The sequence below is a fragment of the Eptatretus burgeri genome, chromosome 5 (assembly GCF_056783735.1).
Source record: "Eptatretus burgeri isolate ZD-2024b chromosome 5, Ebu_testis_v1, whole genome shotgun sequence".
Taxonomy (NCBI): Eukaryota; Metazoa; Chordata; class Myxini; order Myxiniformes; family Myxinidae; genus Eptatretus; species Eptatretus burgeri.
This window is the reverse complement of record NC_140965.1, coordinates 97,314,490-97,337,606: the sequence shown is the minus strand read 5'-3', so window position 1 is coordinate 97,337,606 and position 23,117 is coordinate 97,314,490. Positions and strand designations below refer to the sequence as shown.

Here is a 23,117-nt window from a genome sequence, read left to right as displayed (position 1 = left end):
CAATGCCACCCTTGACAGCCTCCAAAAGGAGCATCTGCAGGGGAAACATTCAGTGGTTTCCCCAGGCAGGAAGGTTCTGGGATCAGATGGTGCAGAGCATGCCGACCGACGCCCATCCCTGCCTTGTTGAACATCGACAATGGGACGATCGGCCTGGGATGGCCCTTCGTCTCTGCCTCCTGGGGCCTGTCCATCCCGCTTACATCAACAAACCTTACTCCCCAGTTGCTCATTGACGATTCATTACCTCTCCATCAGCGAGCTTTGGACGTCAAGATCGAGATAAACCATTCACAAAGTGGATTTTGTAACAATTTTATTTCGGTAAATGTTTTACATTTGTACAACAAAGCAAAGGAAGACTAGTTAAACTCATAAAAATTGTATACAAGTGAAAAAACAAAATAAGTTTTCTTTTCTTTACCGTGAGTGTTTAACACTTCCACGTCCTGCCTCCCTGTTATAAGCTGCGTGCACATTACATATGGCAGTGAAACAACAGATTTTGGGCGAGATTCTTAAAACGTACCTTTCGATAAAATCAAATGGTACGTACGTACACTTTGTAATCTTTAAAAAAGTAAAAATGACGAACTTGGGGTGCACTGCTCTTACACAAGAGGATTAGAGAGAGGAACAAGTATGTAACCAAGTGCTATGTCACTCTCAGGTGTTGACAAACATTGTGGCCGACGGATGGTTACACAAAAGCGCAGCTGTCTTATTGAACTTCGATCCTCGTCCAAAATTTTAATTTTTTTTGACACAATTAAATAATTTGTTGCTTAGTGCTACAATGTCTATATTCACATCAAGAAGAAATACAAACGACAAAAAAAAACAACAAACAATAAGTTCAGTGCACATTCCTACCACGTTAGGCATCGAAATGTAAAGAGCAAACAACGAAAATGTCGTCTTCGCTGGGATTTGTCCCAAGAGATAGAGTACAAGGCCGGTTTTTTGCGCTAGCCTTTGTCGCATTCTACATTCTAGTGTCGGGGTGTGAGGGTGGAGACTGGAGCAAGACCCTTCATTTCTCGTGTGTTCCCACCTCCCCCACCGAGACCCTGCGGCAGCGACCTCGAAACTACTAAATCGAAGACGGCATGAGGGGCAGATACATGAAACGCAATGACCACTCTCCACTTTAAGTTATTTGTTTAAAACTTTAATAATAATTTTAAAAACAAACATTCAGAAGAATGAACAATAACTTTAAAAATGTAACAAAGAAGTGTTGAATTACTTAGATCGTCAGTTTGTGCAAAACTGGATCGCTGAAGGATGAGAGTAACGGAGTGTTTTAAATTCTAGAAGACGATTGAGCAGCCAAATGCTACATTTTAAGTAGCAGTGAAGTACAAAAATGAATCTTTGAAGTGTTTGTTTGCTACTGCTGCAGCACAAAAAAAGTATCTCGATGACGTCATTTTAAAAAAAAAAAAATCTACAACATGGCTGTTATTTGTTTTGTTTTTTGCTACATATTCCCGAGAAGACGTTTTGACTTTGTGGACAAAAGAGCAGAAGTTCCCGATTTATTTAATGAGTCAAGAGCAGAGGAGGCCCATCCGAACACTCATAGCGATTACCCCTGTTCGGCAGGGCAGACTCATTAGCGTTGGGTACCTACAAAGTTGATGAGTCGGTTAAAGAGGAACGGCAAAAAACCCAAAACAAAAAGTACCAGTTTCTCCTGTCTACAAACACGAGACTCAACAATGTCGAGCAGGACGGTCCTCTGGGAAATATGTAAGGGCAGTGAGTACGCCGTTTGACCCTATAGGCGAGTATACTTCCTGGTATTGTGAAAATGGACAACTCAGGACCCACTTTGTATCCTATAAAGCCGTTGGGAGACTGAGAACTGCCACCGATCCATCCCATCATGAAAAAAAAACATAGACTCTGTATTCACTACAAAATGCGCTACCTTTCAAGTGCAATCAATAAAATGGCAACGTCGTTGAAAGAGACCTTGTAGACCGGCGCTAACAGAAAGAGGGGATATGTCATTTGAACAAAGCTTTATCTTCCCTCAATTCCCACAATACATTCATTGGAGATACAGCGAAAGGATCCGGTACCAATAGGGGGATGAAGAATATGAAAGCAGCCCTTTCAGAAAGCAGCGTAAAGTACGACATCTCTTTGCCAGCAGATAGTGCCAAAAACCATTATTCATTCCCCCAACTCCCCCCCCCTTCCAAAACAAAACAAACAAAAACGCAGATTCGTTAAATAGCAATACATTTTCAAATCCCTAATAAATAATTGCGAGCTCACTGCAACACTCAAAGCCGTAAAAAGGCGTTTTGTTTATACATTTCACGTGATATGTTCGAGCTGTTTGTAAGCAAAGTTTTCTTTTCTTTCTTGTTTGTTGTCTAAACGAACGTCAAACAACCTCGCGCACTCGGACGCGACGCCTTGGCCTTACATGCTTGTTCAAGCCGGAATAAAAACCAGAAAGGTAAAAACTCATCAAGTGCTGGCTATTGCTTGAAATTACGATTTTTAAAAAATTAAATTAAATGAAAAAATATAGCAGAGGAGTGTAGTACAACAGCTTTTTTGGAACAGGCGGTCCACCAACCTTCGACATTAAAAAAAAATTGTCTTAACACCACAGAACACTAAAGATGTAGAGATGGGGAGGGGGTAAAATATTTAAAAACAATACCAAGCAAAAGTCAAACTGCTTCCAGGAAGTGATGGTTGGCACAGATTGGTGATTCGTAGAGGCGTAGGATTTGAGCCTCGGTTTGAACAAAGATTCCTACAGGAACAGATGGCGAGAAGCAAGGCCAAACAGACTCCTCTCGTCCACCCCACCATGACCCAGCAGAGGGTGCTAGCAGGGTTTAGGGTAGGAGGGGAGGGAGGTGTTCGAATGATAAATATTTACGAGGAAAAGAAACAAAGCAAGGCAAGGTGCAATTAGAATAAAGACTTAGGCAGAGAAAGTGAGAAGCATCATGGTAGGGAATTTGCAAGTTGGGCCCACAGCAATTCATAGCTCCAACATGAATGAAGTAGTCAGTTTGACAAATCAAAAGACAACAATGCAAATCGTTTGAGTGTGAAGGTGAGCAAGATTGAGATTTTTCATTTCATAGGGCTAATATACAGGCACATTATCGAAAGGAAATGGAGCAGGTAAAACACAGGGTGAGCATCAATGGCAAGATGATCAATGACAGCAGGTAGAATGCACCAGGAATTGCCAAGCGAAGATATGGAGAAAAGATGTAAGGTATGAACATGAGTGTACGGGTTAGTGCACTTTGGTTGCGCAAAAGCTGCACAGCAGCTCGACAATCGCGGCTGAAACAATAAGGGAGTAAGCACAAAGTGAGCAGGTCCAAGTCCCAACCTGCCACCGCCAAAGCAGGAGCCTGCTATTTCCAGGCCTTTAAAAAAAAAAAAAAGAGGGAAAAAGAGACAATGCAACAAAGCAGGGCTGTTCATTCATTGGTAAAGGGAAAAGCAGGCGGCAGGAGGCGGGGAGAGAGGAATTGAGGGGCATCGTGTACATAGTCTTGACTTTGAGAGCACCCAGATGAGGTCACTTGGTAACGCACAACATCTGAAAAGGATGACGCTGGGGAAGGGACAGTAGGTTTGGGGAACAGAGATAAATCAGTTCACAAGGTTCACAGCAACCTGTACAATGCACATTGCACACCTTAATACAACGACCAGGAATTTGTCGGCTTCACTCACACATCGGGCAAGACATCAACAAACATCAATTCTCATCTGATTACATCAAAAGTCGAATATACTGGTCGAAACATTGTTCAAATGTCAACAATTTCTGGCTCAAAATTTCGATGCCTGCTCCGCCCGTGATACCATTACAGCACAGCAAACGGTGCCTGTTGCAAGAGAAGAATGTGATGCTTGTGACATAACAACCGTTGTGAGAGTCAAATATATTTTCAGACAACGGCACTCGGTAGAGAGCATACCTCAACCAAGCTGAAGTTTACGATTTGCATCCCACTTATAGGCCGGATCTATTAGGCTTATTGTAGTCACCTACCAACCAACATATCCAGCAAGTTTTGTCATAATCCATCCATAACTTTTTGAGACATCGTGCTATATCTCATTTTTGGCCTCATCTCTCAGTGGTGAAGAATCGCTTTATATTTCCTGGATCTTCACCAAAATTGAATCAATTCATCTTTGTCACACACCCAATCTGTCCAGGAAATTGTCAAAATCCGTCCATAACTTTTTGACATATCCTGCTCACAGACAAACAAACAGGGGTGAATACATAAACCTCCATCCACCTTTGGTGATGGGTAAATATTTCTCAAGATACACCAAAAGCAGGCAAGATTTAAAAGGCTGAAAGCCATTCTGAAGTTGTGGGAAAATTAAATGAAACACCAAGTTTGTAACAGTGAGCAAGACCCAAGCTTGATCTTGACACTTTATTTGGGCCAAATCATGGTGCAAACACATTCCCCTTGCTGTAGAAAAGCAGACACACACAGCAAGGCCTATAGCCTGGGATAATGCTATCTGCTCCATCATTCTGGTAAAGTGAGGCACGTGTCTGCCCGGATGCTGACTCGCAGACGGTACACTTCCCCTTTTGCAGCTCTGGGCATCCGTGGGTGAACAACAGTAGGGTGGAGGTATAGGTCAGTACAGACATGCTTCAAATCTGTGCCTTGTCTAGCCACAACCACCAAGGAAACCACAGGCGAGACTGACGCAGGCCAGGTTTGTCGTTTTATAAGCAAAGGTAAGTTCAGTGGTCTACTAACCCTTTGGTGGTTGCAAAATAGCTAAAATATTTTAACCTTAAAAAAAAAAAAAAATTTGATACAAACCACTCAAAACTGAAGTCGGTTTGTGATTGACAAATCTTAAAAGGACAATGCATATGCAGTAGTGTGATCCATCAACATAGCACAGGCAACTGTGTATCGAATAACTATAAGAACGATGGGCAAAATCAATGAGAAAGAACATGACAGAAGAGATGGAAAGATAGATAGATAGATTAATAGATGAATGAGCGAGGGAACACAAGTAGTCCTTACCAAGCCAAGGCCATAGCTTGAAGTTGCACAGCACGAAGAGCTTTCTTGGGGTACCCCATATGGACAACTTGACATCTCCACCACAATGGAGTGCTCGTCCGTCCGCCTCGGGGAACAGGGCTGTAAGAGCATCAAGAAGAAAACGTCTTGTGAAACATCCAAATTTCTCTTTCACTTTCTAGTGGTCAGTAAGGCCCGTTGCTAATGAGACTACAAGGTCAAAAGGCTGGTGAAGCGTCAAAAAACTGAACAACTCACCAAAGAACAGCAAATGATTGAGGAAAAGATAAATAAAATAAAAAACAGTGAACTGCGAACATATGCTAAAAAGGGCAATACAGATGAGAAAGCCGTTGAAAGGGACTCGGAAGAAGGTACTCATGGACCACAATCTGGAGTCAACGTTTCGAACCTCTTGCTTTATGTGAGAGGTGCTTTGTTCCTTCTTGGGCAGCACATCTTCCTCATCTCCCAACCTCATCTCGTCCATGAGTGGGTAGCTCACGTAGGGCTGATGTAGGGATGCAAAGGGTGTGCATCAAAATGATTATAAGCGACTACATAAAGGAAAGCAAGCATTTGTGCAACAAACGGAACGGTGATGGAACAAAGGCGATGTTCAACTACCAGGAACTTAAGGCCAGACTTCCTGTCTTCGGTGTCAGGGAAGCACTTGTAAAGCACCTCGTGCTGGGGTTCCAACTCGGAGATGGACTTCCGCGGAGTCCTGAAGCTGAGACACGCATTTACAGTGGACAAAGAAACTCAATATGTTGAAACAGTAAAGTCGTGGCGAGATTAATGTGGTGAAAGAAGGTGGAGGTCAGGTAAAATAAGAAAATTATACCAGCTGTTTTCCTTCTGAGGCCGCTCAGGCCCCTCACGCACTTGTGGCATTGGCATGTGCACTTTCAGATTGTACACAGGTGTTGAAGTGGAGGCCGTTTCTTCCTGATTAGTTGATGTGTTCAAGAACTAAAAGGATTCGAGTGAAAGGAGAAAAAGCAATAATTATGAAATTAATCAATTAGAAACAGCCAGCAGGCTCGACATGTTTTTCAAGAATTGTACAGCTGGGTTCAAAGGCGGGGCACAAACCTGTGACGGTGAGAAGGGAAGCGTCTTGATGGGTGTTCCACTCGGGGTGATGCCAGACTGCAGGGACATGTACTCTGAACCATCAGCCATCGTCTGCATCATCTTGACCTGGGCATGACCAGTGTCGGCGCACGACTCTCCTGTGCTAGCATGTGTGAACAAGTACCGTGTAGTGGTCTTGGGTTCGTGTACATCCATGGAAAAGCGTGTTGGGTTGGGGGCTACATTTTGTAGGAAGTCCATCGTGTGTGGTTCACTCAGGCATGTAGAGTCCTACAAGAGATGGTCAAATGAAGATCAAGGTTTGAACTTTCCTCAATTCCTTATGTAATCAGCTGGGCTGCATTCTTCATCAAGGGTTTAACCCTTTCAGACCAGAACCTCTCCAAACAGTGGGTCCACAACCTTGGATGTGGGTTTACAGCAGTAGATCCACGACCTCAGCTATGTCCAGAGAAAAACTTTCTACTTGTAGCATTTAGCTTTACGTACAGATGTTCACACACACACACACACACACACACACACACACACACACACACACACACACACACACACACACACACACACACACACACACACACACACACACACACACACACACACACACACACAACCAGCAGATTAATCACAAAAACTGATCAAGGAAAATGAAATCTTTGGAATGATGGCACCAACCCTGTGGTCTTACCATATTGGTCCTGCTGCAAGGTTCCAGGTTGGAGGTGCATGCAAAACTACTTGAGACCGAGTAAACAGGCGACACATCAGGGCAGAGGTAGCTTAGCGGAGGGCTCGACCTGTCATTCATAGCGACATCGGGTGATGAAGAACCTTTTACGATCTGCTCCTCAGACGTGTCAGCTGACCTTAACTCTCTGCTGCTGGAGAATGTCCATCCTTGGTTTCCCTCCATCTACAACAGACACAAGAGTACTCAATAGATATCATGCACAAATATTTATAAGCAGCAGGCTGAGGTCGAAGTCCGCTTTCCCACTGTAGACAAATCGGTAGTCTCACCTAATTCTACCACTTCATATCCAATGTTCTCCTTGATCTCCCCTACTATCATCCCTTCCTTCCTCCCAAATCTCACCTTATCATCCAGCAACCCACACCTTGTTATCCTCCCAAACTTTAAGAGAACTGCTCACCACTTCTTCATCTGTCTACTCGCATTATCCATTTGCTACACTGCTCTATGTTACAAATTGCTGTGCTGTCTGCCAGTTTGCTTCTTTGTAGCTCAGTAAAGGAGAGATATAATCTCCCTCTGCTCCATTTTCAGTGCATTGACCTCTCACTCTGTCATTCGCCTTCTCACCAAGCATCAAACTTCGCATATTTAAATTGGACAGCCTTTTGCGATTGAGAGCATCATGACCCTAAAAAACAGTAGGACCTAGAAAACCATCATGACCCTGTTGAATAACCCCATTCCTTAATGGATGTCAATCAAACAAGTTGAAGGTCTCACCGGGTGACCAAGAAACTCGCTCTCTGTAGACATCAGTTGCATCGTGATCTCCTTGATCCGCCGCTCCCTGTCAGGATCATCTTCAAAATTGAAGCAGTAAGACTGCTGGAAAAAGGGTCAAACAAAGAATGTCCATTTCTCAACACGAGACCCGACAACGTCACGCGAATGTCACTTCTCAACAGGGAGAGACCCAACGTCACATGAGTAGGACAGCAGAATGTAGGTGCATACTTGCTGTAAGATGTCTGTATCCGACAGGTCAGCACAATGCTGCTGCTTGTGCAAGGTATTCTGCAAAATGAAGAGAAAAAAAACAAAAGGTAATAAAATAAATAAATAAACAAGCAGTCGTAGACTGGTACTTACGAAATCGTCAACTTGACCTCTGACCTTGTCTAATAAAAGCTGTCTCTAGAGAAGGTAGCGACGCAAACCAGAAGTTTCTACGATGATTCTGTACCAAACCATCAAAAATCGAATGTTTGACCTCACTGTGACCTTGACCTTTGACCGATTTTGACCAAAATCTAATCAGCGCTAGCCACCACCCTCCTGAATCACGTGGTATAATTTGACATTGGTAGCTTCTTCTGTTCTCGAGTTATCTGCACCAAACCATCAAAAATCGAATGTTTGACCTCACTGTGACCTTGACCTTTGACCGATTTTGACCAAAATCTAATCAGCGCTAGCCATCACGCTCCTGAATCACGTGGTGTAATTTGACATTTGTAGCTTCTTTCATTCTCGAGTTATCGTGCCTATAAACAAACACACAAACAAACAGAGTCCGGAAGTCATCAATATACATACGAAATCTAAAGATTTCGTAAGTAATAAACTTCAACAATTGACACAATCGACACAATGCGGAAAGGCCGAGTGACACTTGTGTTACCGGTGAACTGGGCTGTGCTCTCGAAATCCCAAACCAGTGCCGAGTAGTTTTGGCAAGGCCTGGCTCAGCACGTGTCAAACCGTTTTGGCATGTACAGCAAGTATAACGATGACCACTGACAGTCATCACACACCACTCTTGGAAGAGTTGTAGATAATACCTTACACGTGACCTTACGGTTACGCCTGTGCTCACCAGGCAGGCGAATGCATAATCATCGCCAAGGAATTAAATCGAGCATTTTAAAGCTACAAAGAATGGTGCATACATTATTGGTCCTAATAAGACCACCAAACTAAAACTTTTTCTCCAGCTTAAGCCTCGCAGAGAAGCTTTGCCAATTCAAGATCTGTTAAAATATCAGATTCAAAAGGATATGGCTTCTATGTCGGTGCGTTATTTGCAGTGGCTTAAAACGTCGTTTATCGAATATAAAAATATCGTAATCAATACCACCCATAAATAAAGCCAAGTAGGAGTGGAGACAAAAGTCCAGGTCAAATTTGAAGCTGTACATCATCTGGCTCAACGGTGTCCATCGTGTGTGGAAGTTCTTGCACATACAATCATATGCAAGACACAGTTGTCAACGGATAATGTTGTTTCGAGGATACTCTCGTACAAGGACACGATGCATCATGGCTGCGCTCATGGAATATTTGATTAAAATGAGTTCAAAACGGATGAAGATGGGTCCAGCAGGAAAGCTTAGGAGGGACGCACACTCACCTCCGAGTTGTCTAGTCTGAGTTTGAATCTCGACGCAGCTATGAACTCTCACCCCAGTGTTTTACAGGCGGGGTGATTCATCAATGTGTGTGCCGTCTCTTGGATCGATGTTAAACTAGGCATCCCGAAGGCGGCATTAGTTGGTGGACGTTAAAGATCCTAAGGTGACCTTAACGAAGACTAGGCGAGCGATAAATCTCTGGTACCCTGAACAAATTACAAATTCCTGGCTTCCTGCACTCTTTCTCAGGGTGCCTTCCGTCGCTTCACCGATGAGGTTAACCAGAATTCAGCAGGTTGTACTTCACAAACAGATACATACCCATCTGTCAATCTCAATGGGGATATAAAATGAAGTAAAACAAGCAAAAAAGGACCTTTTATAACAAGACAAGTAGTTGTTGTTATGGCTGTGTTGTTGTTGTTTGTGTGTTCATCCCATTTCCTTGTAAAGGGTTCCTGCTGTCATCTATAAAAAGGGTTTATATAATAAATATGTGTGTGTGTGTGTGTGTGTGTGTGTGTGTGTGTGTGTGTGTGTGTGTGTGTGTGTGTGTGTGTGTGTGTGTCATCCACAACTCCAAAACCACGAAACCTAGCAGCCTGAAACTTTGCACGCATACCAAGGGAACTCCAAGGAAGTGCAAGAGTGAAAATTGGGTATTTGCATTAATTAAAACACCCCTTTTGAAGATGACCAACGGCCTTATTTAATATCCTTTATCATGCACATCCTCGGATACCTCACTCTCGATGGGGTCTTCAGGCGCATCCTTGGTTACCTCGCTGGGATCTTAATTCACCATTTTGTTCAGCCTGCTCAACAATGCCTTGAGTTGGAACAGGCCGCAACGGTTTATAAACGATAAAGTGCTCAAAATGTTTTTTTCACTTTCCTCACTGATATTATCGAATACCTGTTCATCGTGGCTATGAATCGTTGTGTACATCGCTTTTGTTAGTACGTACTGTAGTTTTCAAATCAGGAGCTTGGAGCGATTTCATGCATTATATGATACGATTTTCCACGATCAACTCTCACGGACGAATTAAAGCATATCATTGAAATGTGATTATAGTTTGGAGGATCGGATCACGTGAACTAAATAACTCGAAATCTGGAAACGTTAAGAAATCGGTGATGTTTAGTTTTTTGCGCGTGCGTGCTATAACCAATCAGCTTGCTTTCGCTTGCCAAGCTAGCCGTTCCTCATCAACCATTTAATTTGACTACTTGCTTGAGTGCTTAAGCCACTTGCCGAGCGCCCTACAGTCGATAGTGGTGCAGTTCATATCCCGATCGGGATGTGCAGTCGGCAGTTGCTACAAGGTAGAGGTACATATGGGTAGATTTGATCTGTGAAGGGACTCTCCGCAGGTGTGCCTCAGTCATGATGTAACTATCAAGTCGAATGCAGAATTGAATCGCAGTCCAGAATGTATTCGCTAATAACAGCACGGTAACTCCAAATAATAATTTTCAGTGCGTTTGCTTTTACCTAAACACCTTGGATGAATAATGGAAATTGTTGCAAGATGTGTGGAGCAATATTCAGGCCATACATTGATAAACTTTATATGAGCACGAATCAAGGCGTCATGCTTCCATACAAGGCAAAGCGCTCACTCACCAACAAAATACAACGTATTCAGTGTTTTTGTATACTTCCTGGAATAATACTATATAACATACATCTCTGCTGCAATTACTCATCATTTGTGCATATCCTGTGTGGTTATTACCTTTGCCAGCAAAGGTGGATGGATGTTACGTTTTCACCCCCTACTGTCTGTGAACATGATTTCTCAAAACGTTATGGACGGATTCGGACAAAATTTGGTGGGACAGGTTGGGTGTGTGACAAAGACGAATTGATTAGATTTGGTAAAGATCCAAATTGGGATCCGACCTATCAGTGGGATCCAAAATGTAAACTGTTCAGCCTGGTGGAGGTATGCACTCCACCGAGTGCTGTTCCAATTTCATATATATATATATATATATATATATATATATATATATATATATATATATATATATATATATATATTTATGGATCTGGTCTCAGGGGTAAAGATAGAATAGATTATAATAGCTATTTCAGAGTGCAAGTCACCATACACGTAATGCAATTGATGTAATTAATAAAATAGTGTCCAGTAGTCGTCCGAAACTCTAGTCTTTCCCACCCAAATGGCTGTTTCCAAGGCCCTCTATGAAGAATGCAGCCCAGCTGATGAAATAAGGAATTGAGGCAAGTTCAAACCTTTTTCTTTATTTGACCATCTCTTGGAGGACTCGACATGCCTGAGTGAACAACACATGATTGATTTCCTGCAAAATGTAGCCCCCAACCCAACGCGCTTTTCCATGGATGTACACGAACCCAAGACCACTACGCAGTACTTGTTCACACATGCCAGCACAGGAGTCGTGCGCCGACACGGGTTTTCCAAGGCTAATCCACCCCAAACCAACCTCCTTCAAATTCCCTGCTTTCCTTCCTGAAAGACCCTGAAGTGTCCATCTTGTTTACCCTGTGTACCCCACCCCATCCCTCTCCCTTCCACAGATCTCCTCATGTCGCTGTTCCCCACTGTTTTTTCCTTTCCTCTCCCGCCCCTCTCGTCTCCTGCAACCCTTGTTGTACGTTGTGTGTGTTTGCTCTCATACGAACCTCGACATTGTATCCACATTTTTTTTTTTTTAGCCGAGTTGCGTAGCGAACGCTGGCTCTAAGAGAGCTCCGCGTTGTTCTTCTTCTTCTTGTTCAGACAAAACCTTTCTGGGGGGTGAGAATAGGGAGTGAAGCAGGCAAGGATGCTACATGGAGGTACCTGATGCCCTGAGGCCTCTGATGCCCAAAAGGCACCTGATGCCCTGGAGGCACTTGATGCCCTGGAGGTACCTGATGTCCTGACGGCACCTGATGCCCTGGGGCCACCTGATGCTCTGGAAGCTAGTAGCATAGCAAGGAGATTGACTGGTGGAATGACATGGCTCTTGGACACATTTGTCCTTGTTTTAAGCAAGAAAGCCTATCTCGGTCCACTGTGCCAAATCAGTAGGCAACACAAGGGTCTGAGCATGCTCCGCAAGAACTAATAACCCAGAGAGCGAGAGTTGGTCGATATCTTGCCTCATGGATAAATGCGAGCTACACAACTGCTGCTTTCTGGCATTCTGTCCTTGATGCTGCATTGTTCTTTGGTGGTGCAGCATAGAAGTGGTGGTGCCATGCAGCGCTACAGAGTGTGTCTGTCTGTCTCTCTCACACAATCTCTGGCTGGCGCATGAAGCTGCTGCAAAGAGTCCTCACCGTGTAGCAAACAGCTTGTCACCCTATATGAGTGAGCAAGATTAATCGTTACTCCATCGAGGTGCCGTGGGCTTATTTATTATTCACGAGCAAATACAAGCCGTCGCTTCGCTGACTGTGACAAGAAGGGGGGGGGAGGTGGGGAGAGCAACACCTCACCAAACGTTGCTCTATACTGCAGGAGGAAGGGGGGTGAAGAGGGGGTGGGTGAGAGAGAGACATATAAAGACACACAGACAGATAGCGAGAGAGTGACAGAGGTGTTGGAGGAGTGCTGCATTTTATTAGGAAGTGGGGAGCGAGGAAAGGACAGAGCGAGAGAGGGGTGTGAGGAAGAGAGAGAGAGAAAAAAAAAAAAGACAGGTGAGGGGTGGAGATGGCATTAGCAAAGAATATGTGAGAATTAATGACCAAAAAAAAAAACAACTCATGTCAGAACAGCTGCACACACAACGACACAACAGAGTTTATAATGTAATCTGCTGGCACATCTGCAAAAACTTTGATATTCCAGGTCCAGAAAATTTGTGGGAACAGGATCCAAAGCAATCACTGAAAACATGGAAGTACCACTCACGTACGACCTAATGATCCCATCGGGCGTTAACATCGAAAACAAAGTGTTGCAACCAGATATCATACGTGGGTACCAAAAAACAAAAACAAAGAGAAGGTGACATTGCTAATCTAGGTGTTGATATCAGTGATTTTGGAGTAACGATGCAGAAATCAAGAAAATGACCAAATACCAAGACCTCAAGAATGAAGTGAAAAGATCCTGGAAGCTGAAGAATGCCAAAGTTATACGCGTGATGACGAAGAACCTCATGGGAATGATGAAGAAGAACCTCACAGGGGTATTAAAAACCATCCCTAAGAATATCACGACAAACAGCAGTTGAAAGCCGTCCTGGGCTCAGTAACGATCCTGAAGCGAGCCCTCGGCACGAAACTTTGAAAACAGAAAACTTCACAGCTTGGTCAACTTTTTTATAGGAGTCAGAACTGCCAGCAAGTTCGATTCTGGAGCTTAAATTTTGTAATTCTCCTCAGTTTCAAAAATTCTCGCGGTGATCGCATGTGTGCAAATGAAATAAAGCAATTAACGCCAATGTCTCCGGGCATTGACAGGTACCTAGCGATTGGTCGCTCTGATGAACAGGCATTCCATAATGAGTGAGGAAAGTGTAAAAACCAACTTTATCGTGAAGAAATCATTACGGCCTGTTCAAAGTCAAGGCTGAGCAGGCCAAAAAACATGGCGGCGAGAGACCCCAGTGAGGTGACCTTGAATACGGCTTCAAACCCCATGGAGAGCGGTGACAGAGGATGCGCCTGATGAAGGATATAATTACATAAGGCCGTTAATTATCTTCAAACGGGGTGCTTTAATTAACCTAAACACCCAATCTTCACTCTTGCACTTCCTTGGAGCTTTCTTAGTATGCGTGCAAAGTTTTAGGCTGCTAAGTTTTATGGTTTTGGAGTTATGGAGGAGACACACACACATTGCCTTTTATTAGTATAGATTGGTTACCATCTGGTTTTACCGCATATGTTCCTCCTTATTCGCTGCCCCATTGCAAATAAATCATGCTTGTAAATGAGAACTTTTGTGGTCATCAGGGATCAATTACTCAATAGCACAGAGTATGAGCATATAAACCCGTTAAATTGGATTTGATATTTCCTTGCAAGGAACCTTGGTATTCACCACCTATTCTTTCACAATCCTTCTGATCAACTACAGTGTAGCAAATTAATTTAAGATTTTACTATGGACCATTTATATTGCCAGCATGCTGCGTAAGCGCATGTGCACTATCTGTTGACCCATTGCCTCCTGTTGTTCTGCTCGTCCATGAGTATCGGCAACAGCATGAATTTTTTTAATTAACCTCCGCCATCGAAGATCGGAGGTTACTGTTTTCACCCCTTTCTGTTTGTTTGTTTGTGAACAGTATTACGGAAAAACTCGACGGATTTCGACGAAACTTGGTGGGGGGGGGTTAGATCTGGTCCAAGGATCATGCCATTAGATTTTGGACTTGGTCCAAAGTCCAATATGGCCGCTATGGCGGCCAATTTGAAAAAATATTTGAATTTTTTTTTTTTTGCATTTCTACGTTTCAAGTGATTTCCACTAACACGCCCACCCCCCCAAAAAAAATTTAGAGAAAAAACAATTTGCAAATTTTTTTTCAACCAAATTTCGATTTCACTTTTTTTGCATTTCTACACGTTTTAAGTGATTTCCAACCCCCCCCGCCCCCAAAAAAAAATTTGCAAATTTTTTTTTCAACATTTCGATTTTTTTTTTTGCATTTCTACATGTTACAAGTGATTTCCAACCAAAAAAAAAACATGCCAAAATTATAATTGCGGCTGATTTTGGAACTTCAGGTGGATATACCCACGTAAAATCAATTTCTGTCTCAAGGAATCTAGTAGTTATGACGAATGAATAGAGCATGTAAAAGTTAAAAGTAAAAGGGAAAGTTGCAAACTATAACGCTGTGAGCACTGTTGACGTCAAATTGAATGAATAGGATATCAGGTTCACTTGAGTGACCTAGCAGTATTGGCGGCGGAGGTTTTGCACTCTACCGAGTGCTCCCCCTCTAGTTTTTTTATGTTTCACAACATTTGCCTTCACGAGTCTACTGTAGAGGCTCCTCCACGACACTTAAATCACTGCATTTGTAAGTTTTACACCTTTTCAATCAAAACACATTTTGGAATAAGTCATTCAGGCAATTGAAATCATTCTCACCTCAGTCGAAGAACACGGAAAATAAGAAAAGCTTGCGTTGTTGCTTGGGATTTGCCGGCAGCTCATAACAAACTGGCAAGATTCCTCTGGTGAAGGAACGTCGCTGTACGACACAGGCATCGACACCGTGTGCCACGAATAAGCCATGAGATCTTGCAGGTAGCCCTCCTGCTCGACTTTGCGACGCATTGTCGAATTCCAATGATTCTTGATGGCGTTGTCCGTCCTACGAGACAGCTCACGTAAAAGGTCTGTTGATTGAGGCAGAAGTCATACTGCACAAGTTTCTCAGCTGTAGGTGGTTGAAATGGTGTTCCAAAGACCACCTTTTGCTCTATCAGTCTGTCTCGCTGTCTCACAATAGACTAAAGTTAAAAACTAAAAAAAATTTCAGAGATGTGTAGGAATCTATTTTGTCATTTCTGAATAAGGAGTATGTTTTCGCCTCATTTAAGATTGTGCCAGTCAATTCTGCATCCTCGAATGTGGAACACAGAAACCTCGCATTATTTACATTTTATTGAATCGATCACTTCTTTAACACAAACAGCCAATAATTAAAAAAATTAAAAACTAGAACGGCACTCTTCGACGTCACCCGAAATGCCTCAGTCCACATTATTACATCATTGTACCAAATTTGATTTAAATACCTTCAGCTGTTTTGAATCATTACATTTTTACTCAACATGACCTCTGACCTTTTGATGCAAAAATCTATTGAGTTCATCTTTACATCATTGTACATATTTCTATCAAGTTTGGTCAAAATCCAATTACTGGTTCACAAGTTGGCACAGTAACAGAATTTTAACCTAACATGACCTCTGACCTCTTGATTCCAAAAATCTAACCAATTCATCTTTGCAACGTTACACATACTTGAACCAAGTCTGACTTGGATCCCTTCAGCTGTTCTTAAATTATCACAAGAACGAAAACATATCACGGATGGACACACAGAGAGACGAAGACAGACGACACAAAAACATAATGCCGACACCGACTGTCGGGGTTGCATAAAAAACTGCAAAAAAGTCTATTATAAAGAAAGACTTTCATAACGGTATATATTTGTAGGTTTGGTTTGTACGCTCACCGCCCTGGAAGCAGTTTGGCAATCTCAGCCCACCGATTCCCAAGCCGTTTGTGTGCCTCAAAGATCACGCGGTCCTCCTCTTCGGTCCATGATGTCTTCTTCACCTCCGGGTTGAGGTGATTGTGCCACCGCTCACGACACTGCTTTCCTATGCGGCCCTTCAGGTGCTTAGCGATAAGCGACCAGCGCTTCGGCCCGTACTTGTGCACCAGCTCGACTACCTGTTGTGGCCAAAAATGGATCGGTCGAGGAATAATGACATCTTCACAATTTATCAGAAAGAAATAAAGAATTTAAAAGAATTTTTTTTTTGAAGCCCCCATTCTTCCATTTTTTTTCTTTTTGTCTTTCTTAAGTACAACTTTCTAAAGTGCCGTCACATTTCAGGATATGAATGCGAGCCGGGACGATATTTATTGTGAATGGGGTTTGACTGACAAAAGTTGTGGATATACCTTTTGGTCCTCTTCTTTTGTCCATGGACCCTTGACTAGCTCAGGGTTTAGGACTTTCTGCCAACGCTGGAGGCAGTGGAGGTCTGTTCGGTTCTGCAACAAAAACCACAAAAACCACCATGTGCCCGATTAGACCAAAACACGAGCAAGCAGTCACGGGGTTAATGCAACGTACGGCCGACAGCAAGTAGAGTGGCCTCACCGTGAAAAACGTCGAAATGACCTTCCAGTTGTCTCGCCCGTGTTTGGCCACGAGCTTCTTGAGCTTCTCATCCTGTACAAGTTGAGTTTAAAAAAAAAAAATTCAATGCTCATGACATGCTGCAAACTCAGAGAATAACACATTCACATCGCACTGAATTCCAAACATTTTCCAGCAACTACCGTTTTAGAAAATGACAAATTGAAAGCATTCCAGTCGGCGATAGGTACGACCACCCAATCACATGTGCAACACAATTATCTGTACGATTCAAGATGTGGAGGTGGGCTGTATGGGAAGGAGTGGAGGGTTCTTATTGAGAGATAGCCGGCTCATATACAAGGATCTGAAACGATATCTCAAATGTAACACAAATGCCTTTGAGATGTCTGCTGGATTCCCAACCTAGCTTTAAACTGTCATCCTGGTGCTTCACAGGTAGGTTGTTGCACCCAAGAGCACAAAGTCATTCAGAAGGAAAAAAATAATAATAATAATCAACTGGCCGTTCTGTCTGCCAAACCATTACAGATCCCACTGTAACTTTTTTAAAAAGGTAAGCCATTGTGTACTGTTATCCTGGCCAAATCCTACATTCCTGCTCCAATTTACAAGCGCATGTACCTCTGTGGCATGGCTGTGCTTCAATACCGATTCAACCACTGGATTGAACTTTCTATTGGATCCTGGTCAAAAAAAAAGTGCATTCTCCAGATCGACGACGTGCAAGGGGAAATATTTCAACACAAGAAAAGACCAATTTCAAATTTGACAGAGCTACCCCTTCAATGATAACATCCGAACAAAAGTCAGTCCATTGGCAGAAAGCTTCGGCATTTGTTTCATCTTTGAGTGAGATCAAGGAATTTGGGATGGACCAACAACACGTGAAACCATTGGTAGCCTGGACAAGAATCATACAGGATTTATGGGGGTGTTCTTCCATCCAAGGAAATGGAATGGGTGCACTCTGCCCCCTCCCAGCCCAACAACTTTCGTTTTTTCTACTCGCAAAAAAGGTCCAATTCCACACGAGACCGCCACCGGTGCAGCCGTGCATTCTTGACGTTATATCAGATGAGAGGTTTCCTCACTTGGACGCCAGGTGTACGTTCATTAAAAGGTTATGCAGATAACGTTGTTGGACGTAGACGCAGACGCAGACCGTTCATTTTTCACCGTCAGACTTCAAAGAGATATTTACAAGCATTCCACACAACCCCTCTCCATCGCCCAATGCGGTCGTGAGAGCACCTGGGTTTTGTGTGGTTCCAAAAGAAAAAGGGCAGGTCATGTTGCACGGGATAACCATCTGAATTTTATTCCATTTTACTGCATCGGCAATCCAGAGTTGCATTTCTTTCACTTCGTTTGTTTTGTTTAAACGTCTCTTTGGGATACCCATTCACATTCAAACTACTGGTTCTCACAGTGTCACCACCTTTCTCATCTCATAGATCAAAGGAAATAGCGATTATAAATTATGCTTCGGTGCATTGCAGAAGACTAAACGCGTCAAAAACAAAGAACCCCCGTGCAGGGGTAGCAAGGCCGTGAAACAATGTGCCTACTTCGTCACGACTCCATCGGGACTTGCAGGTCCTGCGCTGATCCCTGCTACGTCGCTGCTCGTAATCGTGATCATCTTGTGCCTCAAAATCCTCTTCATCTTCCTCGCTGCTGCATGTGCTATACGAAGGACGCAAGGCATTATTCAGCACAACGATACGACACACAATGGGGGGAAAAAAAGATGTAAAAACAGCCGGAGTAGCCAGATCCCCTGGTACATCTGCAGCACATCATTGATAAATCTGAGGTATCGATGGAAATTAATGTGATCGCGGAGGTGTTTGGGGGGTTTTGTAAATATCACACCGCACACCTGAAGTCACCGCCAGCCCCAGGCGAAGAGTCTGGCGTCGCTGCCTCAGGCAAGATCGAGAAGCTAAGGGACACGTGCTGCGACCAGCTGGAAGCACCAGCCGAACCACCCACACTCCCCCCCCCCAACCCCCAATTGACACACTCCCAGACATGTCAATTGAGCACGTGTCAACTGATGGAGCTAAGCCACAGTCGTGCCGAGACTTAAACAATCGAAGACATACGTGGCGCTCGGCCGAGGGAGAACGTCCTTACGTCCTGAACTAGGCGCCCCAATAACTCGGACCTAAGGAGTGAATGTTTGGGGCTAAAACGACCCGGTCAAACCAGCAACGGCCTTTGGCCAAATCCTTCAGTTGAGCATCACCCAGGGTTATTCAGCAAATGTGACTCGATCCATATTTACACTTTATTTACTTGAATTACGCGAATGTTTTCTTCCATTGGAGTCGGGACGACAGCAATCCTGTTAAATCCCTTCAGACCATCCAGCCGCAGGACAGAGAAGTTTAAAACCCGTTCATAAACACCAAAAAGATGGCTATCTGAAAACAGTAACCAAAACCAAACACGCAAATGAAACCTCAAGCACGTGTTCGAACATTCCATCCAGTCATACTGTTCGTCTGCAACCGGACGAGTTCCCACGGGCCTGATGGAAACGTAGCAAAGTAGAACGGCTACCGACGCGTTCTATCAAATAGTACAGACAAACACCACCAGACAGGGTGGAACTGAATCAAAGTCTGTGTCAAGGCCGTACTGTAACTTACAGCACATTGTGGGGGAATGGGACACGATCATACACCGGCTTGTACTGTACTGGGGTTTAACGGTACAGTATGGGGGAACGGGACATGATCAACCTTGATCATACCTAGTACTGTACTGGGGTTTAACGGTACAGTATGGGGGAATGGGACATGATCAACCTTGATCATACCTAGTACTGTACTGGGGTTTAACGGTACAGTATGGGGGAACGGGACATGATCAACCTTGATCATACCTAGTACTGTACTCTGGTTTAACGGTACAGTATGGGGGAATGGGACATGATCAACCTTGATCATACCTAGTACTGTACTGGGGTTTAACGGTACAGTATGGGGGAATGGGACATGATCAACCTTGATCATACCTAGTACTGTACTCTGGTTTAACGGTACAGTATGGGGGAATGGGACATGATCAACCTTGATCATACCTAGTACTGTACTCTGGTTTAACGGTACAGTATGGGGGAATGGGACATGATCAACCTTGATCATACCTAGTACTGTACTCTGGTTTAACGGTACAGTATGGGGGAATGGGACATGATCAACCTTGATCATACCTAGTACTGTACTGGGGTTTAACGGTACAGTATGGGGGAACGGGACATGATCAACCTTGATCATACCTAGTACTGTACTCTGGTTTAACGGTACAGTATGGGGGAATGGGACATGATCAACCTTGATCATACCTAGTACTGTACTGGGGTTTAACGGTACAGTATGGGGGAATGGGACATGATCAACCTTGATCATACCTAGTACTGTACTCTGGTTTAACGGTACAGTATGGGGGAATGGGACATGATCAACCTTGATCATACCTAGTACTGTACTCTGGTTTAACGGTACAGTATGGGGGAATGGGACATGATCAACCTTGATCATACCTAGTACTGTACTGGGGTTTAACGGTACAGTATGGGGGAATGGGACATGATCAACCTTGATCATACCTAGTACTGTACTGGGGTTTAACGGTACAGTATGGGGGAACGGGACATGATCAACCTTGATCATACCTAGTACTGTACTCTGGTTTAACGGTACAGTATGGGGGAATGGGACATGATCAACCTTGATCATACCTAGTACTGTACTGGGGTTTAACGGTACAGTATGGGGGAATGGGACATGATCAACCTTGATCATACCTAGTACTGTACTGGGGTTTAACGGTACAGTATGGGGGAATGGGACATGATCAACCTTGATCATACCTAGTACTGTACTGGGGTTTAACGGTACAGTATGGGGGAATGGGACATGATCAACCTTGATCATACCTAGTACTGTACTGGGGTTTAACAGTACAGTATGGGGGAACGGGACATGATCATACCCAGTACTGTACTGGGGTTTAACGGTACAGTATGGGGGAACAGGACATGATCAACTTTGATCATACCTAGTACTGTACTCGGGTTTAACAGTACAGTATGGGGGAATGGGACATGATCAACCTTGATCATACCTCGTACTGTACTGGGGTTTAACGGTACAGTAACGGTTTTTCACACACAACTCATGGGGTAACGGGACATGATCATACCTAGTACTGTACTGGGGTTTAACGGTACAGTATGGGGGAACGGGACATGATCATACCCAGTACTGTACTGGGGTTTAACGGAACAGTATGGGGGAACAGGACATGATCAACCTTGATCATACCTAGTATATTGTACTGGGGTTTAACCGTACAGTATGGGGGAACGAGACATCACATACTGTACTATACTTGGGGCAAACACCACATGGGGTAATGAGACATCACATACTGTAATATACTTGGGGTAAACACCACATGGGGTAATGAGACATCACATACTGTAATATACTTGGGGTAAACACCACATGGGGTAATGAGACATCACATACTGTACTATACTTGGGGTAAACATCACATGGGGTAACGAGACATCACATACTGTACTATACTTGGGGTAAACACCATATGGAGTAACGAGACATCACATACTGTACTATACTTGGGGTAAACACCATATGGGGTAATGAGACATCACATACTGTAATATACTTGGGTAAACACCATATGAGGTAACGAGACATCACATACTGTACTATACTTGGGGTAAACACCACATGGGGTAATGAGACATCACATACTGTAATATACTTGGGGTAACGAGACATCACATACTGTAATATACTTGGGGTAACGAGACATCACATACTGTAATATACTTGGGGTAACGAGACATCACATACTGTACTATACTTGGGGTAAACACCACATGGGGTAATGAGACATCACATACTGTAATATACTTGGGGTAAACACCACATGGGGTAACGAGACATCACATACTGTACTATACTTGGGGTAAACACCACATGGGGTAATGAGACATCACATACTGTAATATACTTGGGGTAAACACCACATGGGGTAACGAGACATCACATACTGTACTATACTTGGGGTAAACACCACATGGGGTAATGAGACATCACATACTGTAATATACTTGGGGTAAACACCATATGGGGTAACAAGACATCACATACTGTACTATACTTGGGGTAAACACCATATGGGGTAACGAGACATCATATACTGTACTGTACTTGGGGTAAACACCACATGGGGTAATGAGACATCACATACTGTAATATACTTGGGGTAAACACCACATGGGGTAACGAGACATCACATACTGTACTATACTTGGGGTAAACACCACATTATGGGGGAACAGGACATCACATACTGTACTATACTTGGGGTTAAACCGTGCAGGATGGGGGACACAAGACATCATTAACCATGGTCCATGATCATACCCGTTACTGTACTAAAGAGCACAGTATGGCGGAAAGGGACACGATCGATCGCACCCTGTAGTACGTACACACGACAAGTTGCGGTGCCCCCTTACCAGGCGGTGGAATAAAGCTGTTGTTGGTGAAAGACAGACAGGTCGCCGACAGGTTCACCCGCTCGCATAGTTTACATGTAGTAGTAGTTTTTACCACTTGGTCCCGTCCCGGGTTGGGGGGGAAATCACACCCCGACCACGTGCACACGTTACACCGCGATGTGTCCAAGTACGGAACATCCGGGACAGACTACATGGGGTAGTCGTGTCCGCAGGAGAGTGTTCGCAACTCCATTTAGTTTGAAGTGGACAACGGGAACATAGACAAACGGCGAGGAGGGAGCGAGCGAGCTGCCCGGTGATGGACTCGGACACGGCCCGACACGGCCGGGGGAATCACTGACTCAGTCCGTTGAGTCACGATGTGTGCGAGTTCCGGACCCAATGGGTCCATTCGCCGTGACGTTAAAACTCCCAACCCG

At 43.8% G+C, this 23,117-nt stretch overlaps 2 protein-coding genes across 13 annotated transcripts in view; one reads left to right on the top strand and one right to left on the bottom strand.

Moving 5' to 3' along the window:
• AHI1 (Abelson helper integration site 1) overlaps nucleotides 1–23,117 on the top strand; it is a 245,127-nt gene that overhangs the window by 168,946 nt on the left and 53,064 nt on the right. For 8 of the 9 annotated variants that reach the window (XM_085883032.1, XM_085883035.1, XM_085883038.1 and 5 more), the window contains exon 27: nucleotides 19–759. The exons of the other annotated variant lie outside the window; for it this stretch is intronic. In XM_085883032.1, coding sequence (XP_085739158.1) covers nucleotides 19–236 — 218 coding nt within the window. In that variant the 3' untranslated portion in view covers nucleotides 237–759. Of the gene's footprint in view, nucleotides 1–18; nucleotides 760–23,117 lie in introns of those variants that run through there. 9 annotated transcript variants of the gene reach the window in all.
• Nucleotides 300–23,117, bottom strand: part of LOC147027019 (transcriptional activator Myb-like) — a 23,210-nt gene continuing 392 nt past the window's right edge. The window contains exons 1-15 of one of the 4 annotated variants that reach the window (XM_085883049.1): nucleotides 22,696–23,007; nucleotides 18,698–18,815; nucleotides 17,127–17,198; nucleotides 16,925–17,017; nucleotides 16,470–16,690; nucleotides 15,371–15,596; nucleotides 7,882–7,941; nucleotides 7,648–7,749; nucleotides 6,859–7,083; nucleotides 6,168–6,440; nucleotides 5,917–6,044; nucleotides 5,697–5,802; nucleotides 5,482–5,580; nucleotides 5,070–5,189; nucleotides 300–2,857 (exon numbers count right to left, since the gene is read on the bottom strand). In XM_085883049.1, the coding sequence (XP_085739175.1) occupies nucleotides 2,783–2,857; nucleotides 5,070–5,189; nucleotides 5,482–5,580; nucleotides 5,697–5,802; nucleotides 5,917–6,044; nucleotides 6,168–6,440; nucleotides 6,859–7,083; nucleotides 7,648–7,749; nucleotides 7,882–7,941; nucleotides 15,371–15,596; nucleotides 16,470–16,690; nucleotides 16,925–17,017; nucleotides 17,127–17,198; nucleotides 18,698–18,815; nucleotides 22,696–22,763 (1,986 nt within the window). In that variant the 5' untranslated portion in view covers nucleotides 22,764–23,007 and the 3' untranslated portion in view covers nucleotides 300–2,782. Of the gene's footprint in view, nucleotides 3,608–5,069; nucleotides 5,190–5,481; nucleotides 5,581–5,696; nucleotides 5,803–5,916; nucleotides 6,045–6,167; nucleotides 6,441–6,858; nucleotides 7,084–7,647; nucleotides 7,753–7,881; nucleotides 7,942–15,370; nucleotides 15,597–16,469; nucleotides 16,691–16,924; nucleotides 17,018–17,126; nucleotides 17,199–18,697; nucleotides 18,816–22,695; nucleotides 23,008–23,117 lie in introns of those variants that run through there. The other 3 variants (XM_085883048.1, XM_085883050.1, XM_085883051.1) reach the window with 3 other exon arrangements.